Genomic DNA, 16,694 nt, shown 5'->3' with positions numbered 1-16,694 from the left:
GTTGACTGGAATGTATTTCAATAATGGTATATATAGTAAGCGTGTTACCTTAGGGGCACGAGAAAAATAAGACAAGTTGCACGCTGGATTAAGATCCGAGTTATGTTTTGCCTTATTAATCTCAGATTAAGACATTAGTTGTCATTACATATATGCACGCCGGATTAAGAACCGAGTTGTGGTTTGCCTTATTAGTCTCAGATTAAGAACTGAGTTGTCATTACATATATGCACGCCGGATTGAGAACCGAGTTGTGCTTGTGCTATTACTCTCAAATTGAGAACCGAGTTGTGCTTGTGCTATTACTCTCAAATTAAGAACCGAGTTGCCATTGCATATATACACGCCGGATTAAGAACCGAGTTGTGTTGCCTTTACATGATGTTAATAATATATTCTGTTCACAGGGTTTCCTGATATATAAGCACATTGTACCTGAATCTTGTGGTATCCATGGTAGTGTAACTAATGTGATATCCACAAGTAAGAAGTGATTTCCGTCACTTAAAGTGTGAGTCATAATTATAATGATTACTTTAATGTCTGCTATACATTTAGCACTTTGATTATTGTTTCTTAAGTAGTTCTGTTTATGCAATGCAGGCCTTAGGAGGCGGACCATGTGCATAAGACCTATTATTGTGATGCAGGTCTTTGGAGACGGACCATCATGTGTTATATAGACTATCCTTGTGAGGTTAGTTCTATTTCTGGTAATTGTGATGCAGGTCTTTGGAGACGGACCATCATGTGTTATATAGACTATCCTTGTGAGGTTAGTTCTATTTCTGGTAATTGTGATGCAGGTCTTGGAGACGGGCCATCATGTGTTATATAGACTATCCTTGCGAGGTTAGTTCTGTTCTGGTATTTGTGGTGCAGGTCTTTGGAGACGGGCCATCATGTGTTATATAGACTATCCTTGCGAGGTTAGTTCTGTTTCTGGTATTTGTGATGCAGGTCTTTGGAGACGGGCCATCATGTGTTATATAGACTATCCTTGCGAGGTTAGTTCTGTTCTGGTATTTGTGGTGCAGGTCTTTGGAGACGGGCCATCATGTGTTATATAGACTATCCTTGCGAGGTTAGTTCTGTTTCTGGTATTTGTGATGCAGGTCTTTGGAGACGGGCCATCATGTGTTATATAGACTATCCTTGCGAGGTTAGTTCTGTTTCTGGTATTTGTGATGCAGGTCTTTGGAGACGGGCCATCATGTGTTATATAGACTATCCTTGCGAGGTTAGTTCTGTTCTGGTATTTGTGATGCAGGTCTTTGGAGACGGACCATCATGTGTTATATAGACTATCCTTAAGAGGATTGGTCTGTTTCTGTTATTTGTGATGTAGGTCTTTACAGACGCCATCATGTGTTATATAGACTATCCTTAAGAGGATTGGTCTGTTTTTGTTATTTGTGGTGTAGGTCTTTACAGACGCCATCATGTGTTATATAGACTATCCTTAAGAGGATTGGTCTGTTTTTGTTATTTGTGATGTAGGTCTTTACAGACGCCATCATGTGTTATATAGACTATCCTTAAGAGGATTGGTCTGTTTTTGTTATTTGTGATGTAGGTCTTTACAGACGCCATCATGTGTTATATAGACTATCTTAAGAGGATTGGTCTGTTTCTGTTATTTGTGATGTAGGTCTTTAGAGACGCCATCATGTGTTATATAGACTATCCTTAAGAGGATTGGTCTGTTTCTGTTATTTGTGATGTAGGTCTTTACAGACGCCATCATGTGTTATATAGACTATCCTTAAGAGGATTGGTCTGTTTTTGTTGTTTGTGATGTAGGTCTTTACAGACGCCATCATGTGTTATATAGACTATCCTTAAGAGGATTGGTCTGTTTTTGTTATTTGTGGTGTAGGTCTTTACAGACGCCATCATGTGTTATATAGACTATCCTTAAGAGGATTGGTCTGTTTTTTTTATTTGTGATGTAGGCCTTTACAGACGCCATCACGTGTTATATAGACTATCCTTAAGAGGATTGGTCTGTTTTTGTTATTTGTGATGTAGGTCTTTACAGACGCCATCATGTGTTATATAGACTATCCTTAAGAGGATTGGTCTGTTTCTGTTATTTGTGATGTAGGTCTTTAGAGACGCCATCATGTGTTATATAGACTATCCTTAAGAGGATTGGTCTGTTTCTGTTATTTGTGATGTAGGTCTTTACAGACGCCATCATGTGTTATATAGACTATCCTTAAGAGGATTGGTCTGTTTTTGTTATTTGTGATGAAGGTCTTCAGAGACGCCATCATGTGTTACATAGACTTTCCTTAAGAGGATTGTTCTGTTTCTGTTATTTGTGATGAAGGTCTTCAGAGACGCCATCATGTGTTATATAGGCTTTCCTTAAGAGGATTGTTCTGTTTCTGTTATTTGTGATGTAGGTCTTACAGACGCCATCATGTGCTATATAGTCTATCCTTAAGAGGATTGTTCTGCTTCTGTTATTTGTGATGAAGGTCTTCAGAGATGCCATCATGTGTTATATAGTCCTTAAGAGGTATATCCTTAAGAGGTTAGCTTGAGACCTTGTTTGTCAAAAGCATGTTTTATGACCTTAAAGAGTAATGATCTCAAGGTTACCTTGAAAGGGTCACTTACATGCATACTTTCCAGAGGTCGCTGGTGAAATTACGGTTTCCAATAGAGCGGAGAGAGCAACTGTTCGGAATGCCTAGCTGAACGAATGCATGCTACAGGCTGCGCGACAACCTTGTCATGAAGGGCCAACTTCTGCGGTCGTTGCGCTGACAGCCACGAAAGAAGCCGTATCACCGTGGCTTTCGTATGAAGATTTGATATGGTAATGTGTGTTGTCTTATAGCAAAATTGGTGGCTAGTACACATTGATTATTACCATTTATTAATTTTATCATGTTGATAGAAAAAAAAATAATCAGCGGTTGTTAAAGGTCCTGCCAAGGAACAGCCATGTATTCTGCTTAATATATATTCATGAAAAAAAAAAAAATACATGACAATATTTTGTAATGTCTTGATTGTCATTGTTTATTACTAAATTATTTAACGGCTATGTAAGCCGGATCTGTAATTGAGAGCACCTACTATGCCAATTGTAAATTAATTTCTCGTAACCTTATCATGTTACTTGAACGACAGTTGTGTTGTACTGATTCTATCACCTACTGGCTTAGTTCCAAGAAAAAATTATCACGTTCTCGTTACATTAAGGAACTTAGTATTTCCCATGTATGTTACAGAGCTTCTTAACAAGAGCTTGTGCTGTGTTGGAAGGTGGCTATGATCACGCATAGGGTGTGTCATGTTAACCTCTCACGAGTTGTACGCCTTCTTGCGCATGTGGGGAGCTTCACAGCCTACAGTGACGAAGCCAACTGTGAGTTTGTTCCATGTATTTGCTATTTAAACGACGCCAATCATCATTATTATATTGAGCGGTTGGTTAGTTTGGAATGCACCGCTCACGTAAGTCTTAACTTAAGGCATAAATGGCATAATACTTGCCTGAAAATAAATGAAATGTATTGATGGGTGAAGTTATTTACAAGCAAATATTAGATGGTGTTTTGTACACCAGTAATTACCTGCCCGCCGCTAGATGTCATCTATTTTACATAATTAATTTGACTAATATATAGTATCGATCATGGCGGTAAAACATGTACTTTTCGTATCATCGCACCTTAATAGTTTTAAAGCCTTACTGGCTGTGGATTTGTTAAATAATGACCTGACTTACTTGTACTAGGCTAGTCTGGTCATGCAATCTTGAGTTTAGTTATGTCATTACTATGATTCGACTATAAAATGAGGCCAATTACATATCTTGGTGTAAGTTAGTCTTAAACTACACCGGCCGTTTCCAACGGTTCTCGAGTTAATCACTTCAAAGGACCAGGGCCTGAGTGTATAGCTGGAGTATACAAAGTTCTTGTTCACTTTGCAGAAAAGAAAAGAACAAATGAACAGATGAAGTCTACCGCCACCCGTTGGAGGCGCGGCCTGCTTCGGCTGCGTTGACTGCGGCAGTCATCAGTAGCAGCATGGATAGCAGAGACCTTCGGGACGAAAGGTCAAGGTCAGAATGGGCGAATGTAAGGACATCACTAGTCGCTGGTCCCCATCCCTAGGCATCGCTGTCAACTGGGCGTCAGACGGACTCAGAGCGTCACTTGAAGATAGCTTGTCATTGAACTTGTATTTTGAGATTCCGTTTAATAAACTGTATAATTAATAGTGGTATCCTGGTGTTTTTACTCTAACACTATCGAGAACCTAACGTATTCTAATATGTCTAAAACGCATAGTAGGGGATCTGGTCGTAAGAACTTGCGGTATTTAATACTCATGTCCGCCAGCACATTAGTGTTAATGCGTAGTACTTACTTACTTAGTATCTCAACGGTGTACATGCGAGCGCAGAGACGCATGTTGGATAGAGCAGCTGAAAAAACAGACATGAACTTTAATTAATTTTTCACCACACCAACTGTTAAAGGCTTATTTTGATATCCGAAAACAGATAGCAAAATTGCATTTTATCCACAAGAGTGCAAAGTAATTTCATATAAATTTTAACTTGATGTCTTAAGCTGGCTGGTAGAATTTACCTATAAATTATGATTTTGTATCATAGATATTGAATAAATTGATGGGTTTGATTTAATTTGATGTTTTATAGTCAGTACCTATTTTGTTCATGTTGGTGTGGTGAAAAATTTTGTGTTTCACTCGGTGGCAAAGTTTGTTTAACCTTCTTGCCTTGAAACCCTCGCAACGCTCAAGATTCCACTTATTGAACCACTCGCTACGCTCGCGGTTCAATATTGGAATCTTTCGCTTACTTGGGTATCAATATTGGCACGTGCGGTTAAACAAATACTTTGCCCCCTGGTAAAACAAATAAATATTGTCTTATAAACTGAAAACTGAAATAAATGTCATATACAAAGAAAAAGTGACCAAGGCCTCCAAGTGTTCAAAGCCTCCAAGTGTTTGTCTTATGTTATCTTATCCTATTTTTATGAATCGTCTGACTATTTAAACTTTAATTTTAAGGAGTTTGCTGATAGTGGGGATGCGTTTAATTAAGGGCATACTTATTTCGTAGGTAACTATGTAGGTATTAGACATTTTTAGTTTACCGAGCTTGGACATTTTAATGACAATTTTTTTCTTAACGAGAATCCAATTGCTTTGGTTGCACTTGCAGTATTCAGTATCTTATAGGGATTAGGATTAGTAGGGATAAACATCACTGGGAAAAGATGTTACCACATAGATAACGACGGTATTTATAGACGTTTTTATATCCACAACTTCCACGTCATGTCTGCGCTAGATAGAAGATAGTCTATGTCATCCTCCCGACAAGGACCCGACCACCGCGAAACCATAAAGATCTGAGATAAAATGCATACTCAGCAAACTGGCCGCAATATGTGCAACTTTACACAGAAAACTGAACCATAGTACATGTTAAGTAAAGATAAATGTCCCTCTTTAAAATAACGCTAGGACTTCTATGGGAGCAATATCCCAATGAGAAATTATCCGGATTATTTTATGCCATTTATTAGTTTTATTGGAGCAAAAACTGTGAGTTACTGATATAGCTGTTTCATTGGTTATTTTATTTGATAACTACCTATCCTAATATGGAGTTGTAATATCAAGTGCTTTAAATTTTCAAGTAACTATTAGTACCTTTGTGGTACCGTGGTCATTCGTATAGACAACACAAAGAATTCCGCCTGGGAGAGTGATGTACCTACTTATAATTTTAGAACAAAACGGGACTTAATCGTGTAACAACGTGTTGTGTGTAGGCAAAGTGACAACCCTAGCGCAAAAGTGAATAATCAAGAACAAGTGCGGGTAGTTCGAGAAACTCGTCGCGCGGCTAGAAGATGTTGATGCAATTCCTCGCCAGTCTACCCGTGACCACGAACATAATGTGATGTTCGAAACGTCGGGCCAAATATAAATGTAAGTGTTTACACGATTAAGTCCCGTTTTGTTCTAAAATTATGAGTGCAAATCGTGTTAGTCTAAATCAATATAGAGTGATGTACTTATTAGATGAACCATAAATGCTTACGACACGGTGTCGTATCGTTGTACGAATTACGGCACGATGTCGTGTCGTTTTTCTTGAATAAACTTTTTTAGGAATTTTTTTTGTGATCAGTACCGAGATTGTACTGATCACAAAAAAAATTCCTTTCTCCCTGCGTCTCCTTCTCTATTTCTTAATATTGAGAGTCGAGACCTCCGTTGCTTTCTCTGAATAAACAACTTCCTACTTTAATATTTTTTTCAAGTCAGTTAAAGCAGGCGCGTTTCTTCACTCAGTGCGTAGAGCATTCGCAACGCGCTGCGCACGCGCTTCTGACATCACAATGCACGGCGTCGCCTATTCGGGAGCTTTTAATAGTGCTCCATATACCAACACGTAACTGCCTTATCTGTTGGAAAGGGTAACGGTACAGTTTATATGACTATCGGTACCACCCAGCACACTGGCCTAATGGATTTTTACATCACATCATGTTAAATATTGTAAGTAAGTTTACCTAACTGGGGTAAGGTTCTCGAGGGGTAAGATCTAAAATCTTCGTTTTATAAGGTTTTAGTGTTGTGTTGTGAGTGCACTGCCAGCCTTCAAGATAGAAATATGCTCTTTAAATGGAAATCTAATACCGCTATCCGAACAATTCTTCTCAGTATTTCTGGTTATACATCTACATCATGTGTGTTTACAGAGTGACGCTAATTAAATCTACTTATTGACGTGGAGTCAAACCAATAAGGGCATACCCAAGAGGACATTCGTGCGCAGAAAAAATAAACGAAACGTCTACGCCTCCTGAAATATACCGGAAGCCGATTATGTAAAAAGCTCTAGCTGTATTTACTTTATTTAACTAAGTATTCTATTTTTTTTAGTCAAAATGTAAGACTCAACTAGTGTACCTCTATACTTAATTTAAAAGAACTTGCGCTAAAACTTCAACTTCAACACACTAAAAAGACTTTCCCTAGCGCTTGCTTTATAGTAAATTTACCTTGCCATTACAGAATAAATGGAATTTATCGACGAATCTAGTCGCAGCGACATTAACCTACCACATTGTATGATAATCCGTTTAGTTCGCCCTATCTCAAGAAACGCGGCGGCTTTTAAAACGTTCAGTGCTCTACATATATATTAATTATATCAGTTACATCATTTATAACGAGTATCCATAGGTAGTAGGAGTAGGTATATCCAATTTCAGGAATATCAGCCTGGCGAGAGTAACTGAAACCATGGAAACCATGGCGAGCGTAACTGGCAAACCATGAAATATCAAAGTGAGACATTCGCGTTTATTATATTTGATGAGAGAGTACCATTTTTTTGTTAAGGTTGGGGGAAAATGCATTGCGGGGAAGGACCCGAGTGGCTATGTGGGACTCCTTGTTAAGGGCTAGTGAGACCCCAAATCTACCCACTAAACAACCCCCCCATCTGCCGCCATTGTGCTGTAACGGTCGCGCTTTGCATCTACAGCACCACCTGCACCAGTCCCCTTTGCAGAGCACCACCTCCGCAGGCCCTTGATACTCGTAGCCTCATCATGCACTACGGTCGACCTCTCAGGGACCGCGTGTGCAATAGATGGCAGGCGTCCCCGTGCGCTGCACGGAGGCAGGCGGCGGTCGTGTGCGACCCGTCTGCGTCGAATGACCGATGTACCTAAGACAACATGGGGTGAGATTAAAGGGATTTCCTTGAGGGGTAAGATGAAAAATGTTCCGTATGACGAAGCACTACGGCAGACGGTTGTACGGTGGCTTTTTATCTTACCCCGCAAAAAGATCCTTCAATCTTTTCCCATGTTACCTTTGGTACTTATACTAACAAATTTAAATTTATCAAAACCTTATTATTTTTAGGGCTCCGTACAAAAAAGGTAAATAAAAGGTACGAAAGGAATCCTTAGTACGTTTTCACATTATCCGATCCGATGTCGGATGTCGGACGGATATCCCATACATTACAAGCGCCATCTTGAATCTTTTCCATTGAAATCCTTCCGACATCTGATATCGGATCGGATAATGTGAAAACGGACTTATGGTGTCGCTCTGTCCGTGTCCGTCTGTCTTTTTTGGATGTGCTATGGCTGTAGGAATCCCTGGATTGGAATGGCGGAGTAATAGATAGACCTATGGTTTACATTACACGCTACCGGATTCCTTACCGGACTTCAATCACTTAATTTATTTATAGGCGAGTAAAGTTAGCGCATAGTTGTGCCAACCTTGACGATATAATCGCAGATTAAATAACGTGCGATCTCAGGCTCGTGATAGGTCGTGAGGGGAGCGACAGATTGAGATACATTAAACGATGATCTTACTAAACACAGTAGGTACAGGCAGTTGCAAAATTCTTTTAACGAAAAACATGTAATTTGAAGACTTTTGATAATTTATGTGAATTATGAATATTATTCCTTTAATGGAAGGCCTAATTTTGCTGAATATACCCCACAAGGTAGCACGGTATGTGATGATCCTCTGTCCACGAGTCGACATGAAATAAGGAGCAGCAATTATGTAAATTAGGTATAAATTTACTTCATAATTTCGTAGAAGTTTGACTTTAAATAATATTTGCAATCTGCTATTGTTACCAACCTAGCTGGTTTTTCCCTGGTCGGTTGTTTCGCGGCACCCGTATTAGCACTTGTTACTCTTGATCAAAGGACCCTATTTTTAATCCAATACTGTCTACACATAACATAAGGCAATGAATGATGTACATAGGTACTTACATTCGGAGGTATTAATGCTGCACTGCAACTCATTGCAGCTTCGCAAAATTAGTCCAGATATAATATAAACATTAAACACTCTTGTTAGATTATCAATTTATCACTTTATCAAAACTTTCCCCAAATGGTACGGGTGCAGTGGTACAATTTATCTCTATTCTTCATGGTACAATGCATTCCTACATTTTGACAATAAATTCACTGCCAAAACGTGGCCAAAACTATGTATGACGTTTTTATATTTTATTTTTAAAACTGGTTTAACCTAAGTTTTAACATGTTTCTCACTAAAAGAAGGCGAGGAATTCAATTTTCAATGGGACAATAAATATTCACGTCTACATTGTTTAATGTTGTCGCTTTTTTAGCGACGGAAATATCCTGACGGACTATAAAATTACTATACAAAAGCAACTCCAAATTAAAAACTAATTATATACCTAGGGTGGTCCAAACCTTGACGTCAAAAAATTTTTTTTAGATTCCTCACGTCATGGGCTATCAGAATATACCTCATGTATGTTATGGCCGCTGTACACACATGGCCAACAGTTCCACCAACCCCCTTGGCCATGTGTGTAGAGGGCTACTTGGCCGTAAGTTGGCAGTTGGCGCTTGCGCTTGCCGGCCAACCGATTCGTGTCGGTTTTTTGTCCACACATCAAAGGATCTTGGCGCCAATTGCCAACTGCGTTTACACGTTGGCGCTTCATTCAGTTGGTCGTCAGCCGTCAGAGAGGACGGTAGTGAAATATTTACGAAAATAATAAGTTTATCTATGTCAATAATAGTGTAGATTTTAGGAAATAAAATAACCTTGCAAATGTTTAATGTATTTCCTAAAAAAGATAAATGTTCTTATCATAATATTCAAAAAATTGTTAATATTTCAAATAATTTAATTTTACTACGGGGTTATTATTTTTTAATCAAATTTTTCTGTCAACGTCTATGATCTAGAATTTCCTAGACTTTTCCATTCCACGTCCATCTTTCATGAAGAGCCAATGCCAAGTGATTGGTTCGCCAATGTGTAAACAGCGGCTCTTATCTTGGCCAAGGGGTTTCACAAAGGGCTGGTGGAACCGTTGGCCATGTGTGTACAGGGGCCATTAGCCGATTTTTTGTAGTTTTCGAGTTATGAATTTTTTAATTTTTTTTTCTTTGAGAAATTCTGGAGTGAAGAAATTTATTAATAAAAAAAAACTATTGGGTTTTTTTTATAGTTTCTTTTTGTAAAAGTATTACTCCAAATAAAGCATTTACTGACAAAAAAATTAGCGTCCTCACTTTGATACAAGTAGGATAAAAAAATACCAAATTCAAAAATTTACGTTAAAAACGCATCAAATAGCATTAATGTACGTAAATAAAAAAAAATAAAACATATCCCAAGGATTTTTGCCCTAGACCTTAAGCCTTCGTAAAAGCAAAAAAAAGTGATACTTAATGATGAGGATTTTTCGGAGTAGTCGGTCAAATAAACTTAAAAAAAAGCTTCTAAATTTTTAATTTAAAAATAAAGTAAAATTTCGTCTGTTTTGTTGTTCTTATCAATAAACAAAGACAGAAAATACCACGAAAACTCAATTTGTGTAGTTATTCAAGTTCAGCTATCTTCAATAGGACACATGTGGCGGCGAGTTGTGTTATCTACAAAGGGTTCATTTTTACCTGCTCCCACCCCGCCTAGTGTCAACCTAGGTTAGTCCCTTGTTAATTAGTGTTATCGGTGACAGTTGCTCAATGCTATCCTTTGATTCGCATGTGTTGCTACTGTTCTCGTTTTTGTTTTTGTTAGGAGTGGTAAAGTTGTACAATGTTTAATTTATTGTTAAAATGTATTCATTGTTTTGGTGTATTTTAGTCTGTTTATTCATTTTATTTTAATTAAATTGTATTGTCTTGTTAATTTGCTGTGTTTTTTTTAAACTCCTAACCCCAAAACTGCTTAGATTTATGCCAAGTATTTTTTTGTAGTTTTTTTTTTACTGACAAGTTAAATCAGGGAAGGTGAAATGCCCAATTAAAACAATAGTTTTGAAGTAGGCAATCAACTGGAGCATGTAAAAATGAGGCATTCGTAGACAGTTAACTCGTCACCACATGGGTTGGATTGTTCAGTTAAGATAGTTAATAAGCTTATTAAGTAGCTACTTATCAAGTTCTTGTGGCACATTCTGTCTTTGTTTATCGATAGGAATAACTGAAGAGGCAAATTTTCATTTTTTACTACTCTAAAATTTTAAGCTTTTTTAAGTTTATTTGACCGACTACTCCGAAAAATCCTCATCATTAAGTATCACTTTTTTTTTATTTTACGAAGGCTTAAGGTCTAGGGCAGGCTTTAGAATACCAAAAATCCTTGGGATATGTTTTATTTTTTTTATTTACGTACATTAATGCTATTTTGATGCGTTTTTAACGTAAAATTTTGAATTTGGTATTTTTTTATCCTACTTGTATCAAAGTGAGGACGCTAATTTTTTTGTCAGTAAATGCTTTATTTGTAGTAATACTTTTACAAAAAGAAACTATAAAAAAAACCCAATAGTTTTTTTTATTAATAAATTTCTTCACTCCAGAATTTCTCAAAGAAAAAAAAATTAAAAAATTCATAACTCGAAAACTACAAAAAATCGGCTAACATACATGGGGTATATTCTGATAGCCCATGACGTGAGGAATCTAAAAAAAATTTTTTGACGTCAAGGTTTGGACCACCCTGTATAAACTAATTACATGGGTCAAGCAAATGTTGTCACTAAAAACGATAAACTTTCGCCCTACATGTTTCAAATTTGCCGCCTTTCTTAGTGACAAGATTTGCTTAAATATCTATAAAAGTAGGTTTCTGCCATAGCAATCTCTATAAACGCAGCAGCTGTCAGCTGTGACATTTCGGAATAGACTTTTGTTTGACAGTGACAGTGCAGTGACAGTGACAGCTAGCTTCACCAAAATCACCGAGACTGACTCCTTCTTGAGGCATTTTAATATTCATTCCCTAGTTTGTGCTTTTACTTTGTCAACATGTGGACTCAGAAAAGTACGCTTGCACTTATAAAGGACATTCGCCTCAATCCATGTTTGTGGAATTTACAATGTGAAGACTACAAGAATCGAACGAAAAGGGTTAACGCTTACAAAGCTTTAGGTGCCAAGTACGGCATCAACGGAAAGGAGATAGAACAAAAATTTCATGCTTTAAAGAATCAGTTTCGGAGAGAACACAGGCGGCTGGAGAAACAGGAAGAAGGCTTGTCTCCTAAGCAAATACATTGGTTCGGATATGAACCCTTATTGTTCTTGCTTAATAACTGTGTGAAGCCTAGTCAAGATAAATTTATGACTGAACAGGATTTGGAAGATTCACAATGTAAACAGGTATTATTTACTTTTATGCTATTTCTTAGTTTATCTCATAATTAATGTACATTTATTGTAAACAAACATGACTGCATTAGATCTTACCTGTCAAGTGTATTGTATAGACACAGAGGTATATAATAACATTTAGATATATTTTATCAATGTGAAATACTAAGTGTAATTTGTATTTCAGGAGTTACTCAAGTTGGAGGTTGAAACCCCAGAATATGAAGAATATGAAGTTTTAGAGAGTGAAACAATGTCACCTAAACAGTCCCAACCAGTATCATTCACACCTGTAAAAAAGAAAAACAAAGAAACTGGCGTTGCCACAGCAACAGAGGCATTTAAGTGTATGAGGACTTTAGCCGAGAAAATTTGTTCAAGAGACGAGTTTGATATTTACGGAGAATACATAGCGTATAAGTTAAGAGAAAGTGGACGTTCTAATAAAGAGATATCTATAGCACAGCATGAAATAAATACAATTTGCTTTAAGTTGTGTATGGGAGAGTTTGCACAAAACATTGAGCATTCATTGGCGGGCTCCGTCCATTCAAATCCTGAGACTGAGGAGGTTGAGCTGAGGTATGTGCAGTATGCCGACGGAGACCTGCAGGTAGATCCTAGTTAAATGTAGTAAGAAAAAGGAGTAAGGGTAAGTTGTGACTGAAAGTTAAAATTAGGTACCTATTATTTAGTGACTATATTGAATAAAAGCCATTTTAAAACATATTTGTTTGTATTCTATCTATATTTGTATAGTAGCAAAACCAGTAGAGTCAAATTAGAAGTAGAGCTAAAGTAGAAGTAAATTACAACTAGGGAACAAATCAAATTATTTTAATTGAAATTTTTTTGATTTGTTTTTTTTTTTCAAGTAGTCACACTACTATATATAAATTGTAAATTGAAATAGACTGCTCAGCCACCAGTGGGCCTTGTCGTTTTTAGGGTTCCGTACCAAAAAGGTACAACAGGAACCCTTATGGTGCGACTCTGTCCGTCTGTCACATTCCTAAATATCTCGAGAACTACTAATGCTATCAACTTGAAATTTGGAATAGTTGTGAACATTGTAAACCTCTACAAATAGAAAGTATAATTTTTTTAAATATATTAATTTTAATTGTAGAAAATGGCCAAAATGAAAGGGGGGCAAACTGTAAATTTCAAGTTACTAGGTCAAGTGGGGTATCGTTGGAAAGAGCTCAAATTGAACGTAAATAAACTATTTTTTATAATTTTTTTGTTGTGGAAAAAAAAAAGAATTTTGAAGGAAAATGTAAAAAAAAATACCGTTCCCCCCCTTATCTCCGAAGTTTACTAACAAAAAATTATGAAAATTTTAGTAAACATTGGTTTTATGCTATATATTACAGGAAAAATATAATCGTGTTTGTATTTTGAATACTTTTTTTAATTCACAAAAAACTTTTCAGATTTTTACTTTCAATTTACCCACCCTTGCGGATGTATATTGCATTAAAATTAATACGAGATGTTACGTAAACCATCTTCTGTCCAATAAAGTAAAAACTGTTTAAATCGGTTAACATTATAAAGAATTATCCCTGAAAAACCAGGTCGCGCAAATTAGTTAGCAAATTGACCGGGAGATGGCGCTATACACTATAATAATCATTAGTGCCTATACTTTTGTCTTCTAGTCAAGTCATTAGAGATATATGAAAATATGAGATTATTTTTACTAGGTAGTTTGAAAGAAAGTTTGTATGGAACCCTCGGTGGGCGAGTCCGACTCGCACTTGGCCGGTTTTTATTTCATTTGTGTATGATATTTAGAAGTTCAATTTAGAAGTAAATTATTAGTTTTAGAAATATTACAAATGCCTATTCCATGCCATTTACTATCAGAGATAAGCAAATAACATAGTCAATCTCCACATGTTTTTACATACCTTTCCATTTGTTCCCTTTTCACACAGTTCCACTTTATTGCTGTCATACAAGAAAATAGACTAAACTTTCTATAATATAGTCTTCAGTTAGCACGATTGTTACTCATGAAATAAAACTATGAATATGGAGTATATCGCGTATAATGAATTTATAATTATGTCATCGGGGGACTGAGGAAAATTAAAAAATCACAATTTACCTATATGTATTATAAATTTATACGCGATATAATCCGTTTTTTATACTACGTTGGTGGCCAACAAGCATACGGTCCGCCTGATGGAAAGCGGTCACCGTAACCTATGGACACCTGCAACTCAATCTCTGCGCCCTTTCATTCAGCACCCAGGTGAGATGGCGGTTGTATTTGGTAATGGACGAGATAGTTGATGTGTCAAATTAAGCTATAACGATTTTCACTTACCTATACCTATTTTTAAATTAAAACGGAACTTATCTCGAATGGGGCTTTTGGGGTGAGTTTGCCTGTGACCATGATCGCAATGTCACGTCCGAAACGTTGGGCCAAAGATAAACGTGAGTGTTACGCAACGCAACTTGCACGGGTAGCATGGTCGCGCGATAGACGATAAGATATCAGCCCGTCCCTATCGCACTATTAGTAAGTGCGATAGGGACGGCCAGATGTTTTATCATTTATCGCGCGACCATAATTGCCTGCTTGGTCCTGTTTTAATTTAAAACTATCATTGAGATGAGAACTTTTTCACAGCAGTTCAAAAATTATCGATTAGTTACCCTCAGTTATATTAACTAGTTACCAGTGAGAACAGTGTCAGAAAAATTTGATACAATTATTGACACTTTTAATTGATGGTACCGCTGGTAGTGGGACTACCCTTTAGAGTATGCGGGCGACTTTTCGCCGCGACTTTTTTTATCTCTTGGATATGTTTCTATTAAAAGTTGTGTCGCTTCCTGGACGCACTTTCATAATAGTAATAGCCCATAGTTGATGGTGTGATACACAAAAATGTTGCGCAACGTGGGCTCATATCCTTACCGCGGCGTGAAATACACACAAGAAACGTAGTGCCACATAATAACGCCGTGGCTTGCGTGGGCGACGGTCGCGCGATGGTCGCGCGACGGCGATGCGACGCATACGAAATCAAACCTTATCGATATGGAAGTATGAGACGCGACGGCGACGGTCGCGCGACCGTCGCCCACGCAAGACACGGCGGTGAGTCTCAAGATACGTAACATCCTGAAGTGCATACTTCAGTAGTTGATGGATTGAGAAGGAATCCTCTGTCAACCCTCGAATCCGTAGGTACTACGTTATTACGGATAGCATAAAAAGAGGTTGTTCATCGCCTGTGGGCACTATAACTTTTAACCACATTCCGCCGTTGGCGACTATCGATTAAAAGGTTAAGCTATTTAAGTTGACAGAAACCTCGTAATAGCGTGCACGTCAAAAATCGTGTTTCGCGGCTTATCACTTAACTTGATGTGTCCAAAACGCCTGTTATCTCTGCTATGGACCAGTGAATTAATTATCGTGTTATTTTAATTGAAAAGTGTCGGGTGGCGGATTAACATCGTGAGATCAGCTTTGGTGATGGGAGTATATCGATGAAATGCGACTTGAAGTTCATCGATATCGATGGACGTCCTTGGTACCTACTACCATAGAATATATACAAGTACAAGTAGAGAAGGCTGACTGTAAACGGACTGCATGCGACTTTTAGTTCTATTGCGTAGCGAGAAGGTCGTCAAATTATATGGGCCGCGAACTCGCGGCCACCGGAATGTATGAAAGAAACGCAGAGAGAGCCGCCCCTGGGAATACTTACCCGCGAGTGCGACGGTTCGAAGGTTATTACGTATAATTCCTTGGCTGGCGATAGCGGGCCAACTCTCTTTACTCGAACTTTCAAAGTAGAATTATACTAGTAGAATTTCTAAGACTCTTATGAAGGCTCTCCCGTTTCGTGAAATAAGCCAAAGGTAGACTACGGAATGTCGTTTTCTTTACATATAGTTACTGCTCAGCATTAACATAATTTTAACGGGTCCTTTTCCTGGTAGGTAGGTACAGTAGGTACAGCTTCATTCGAGTACGCACAATTTTATTTTATCGATGGTTTCATTCTTACCTCCCTATGCACTGTCAGCAACGTGATCATATGACTGTCGCCACACTATTTGTTCGAAGACAGTAGAATCAGTAGATTACATCAACAAACCGACAGACAGACAGCTTGTGGAAATGAAACGGAAATCCCTAGATGGTATCTTGTTGATTTACAAGAAAAATCGTTAGTTAATAGGCTTTAATACAGTGAACATTTGTAATATATGTATTAACCTCAATTAGTTTTAATTTAGTTAAAGATCAAAGAGTAGTACCTATGTTGAAGTGGTCGTTCGTCTATTAATACTAGTAGGTTCCTTCTATCTAGTGTCAAAAACTAAAAAATGACGAATTTGGCGTCCCTTTCGATGTGACACCCCCCCTATTGCCTCGATCGATAGTAAAATTGGCAAGCTATTCACGAAGGCGAATTATGTACCTAAGTACATTGTCTTTC

The 16,694-nt window shown here is 37.6% G+C and overlaps 1 protein-coding gene and 1 long non-coding RNA gene across 2 annotated transcripts; both read left to right on the top strand.

Moving 5' to 3' along the window:
• Positions 1-2,399: 2,399 nt before the first annotated feature.
• Positions 2,400-3,718, top strand: LOC125241397. Its single transcript, XR_007178739.1, has 2 exons — positions 2,400-2,831; positions 3,250-3,718. It is a non-coding gene; the product is annotated as an uncharacterized LOC125241397 (long non-coding RNA).
• Positions 3,719-11,789: 8,071 nt separating this feature from the next.
• LOC125241813 lies at positions 11,790-12,942 on the top strand. The gene is made up of 2 exons (XM_048150459.1): positions 11,790-12,222; positions 12,401-12,942. Exons 1-2 carry the CDS (start codon positions 11,869-11,871, stop codon positions 12,839-12,841), a joined length of 795 nt encoding a protein of 264 aa, XP_048006416.1. The 5' UTR covers positions 11,790-11,868; the 3' UTR covers positions 12,842-12,942.
• Positions 12,943-16,694: the final 3,752 nt, after the last annotated feature.

The sequence above is a fragment of the Leguminivora glycinivorella genome, chromosome 2 (assembly GCF_023078275.1).
Source record: "Leguminivora glycinivorella isolate SPB_JAAS2020 chromosome 2, LegGlyc_1.1, whole genome shotgun sequence".
In the NCBI taxonomy this organism is placed as follows: Eukaryota; Metazoa; Arthropoda; class Insecta; order Lepidoptera; family Tortricidae; genus Leguminivora; species Leguminivora glycinivorella.
This window is presented reverse-complemented; position numbering and strand designations above follow the sequence as displayed.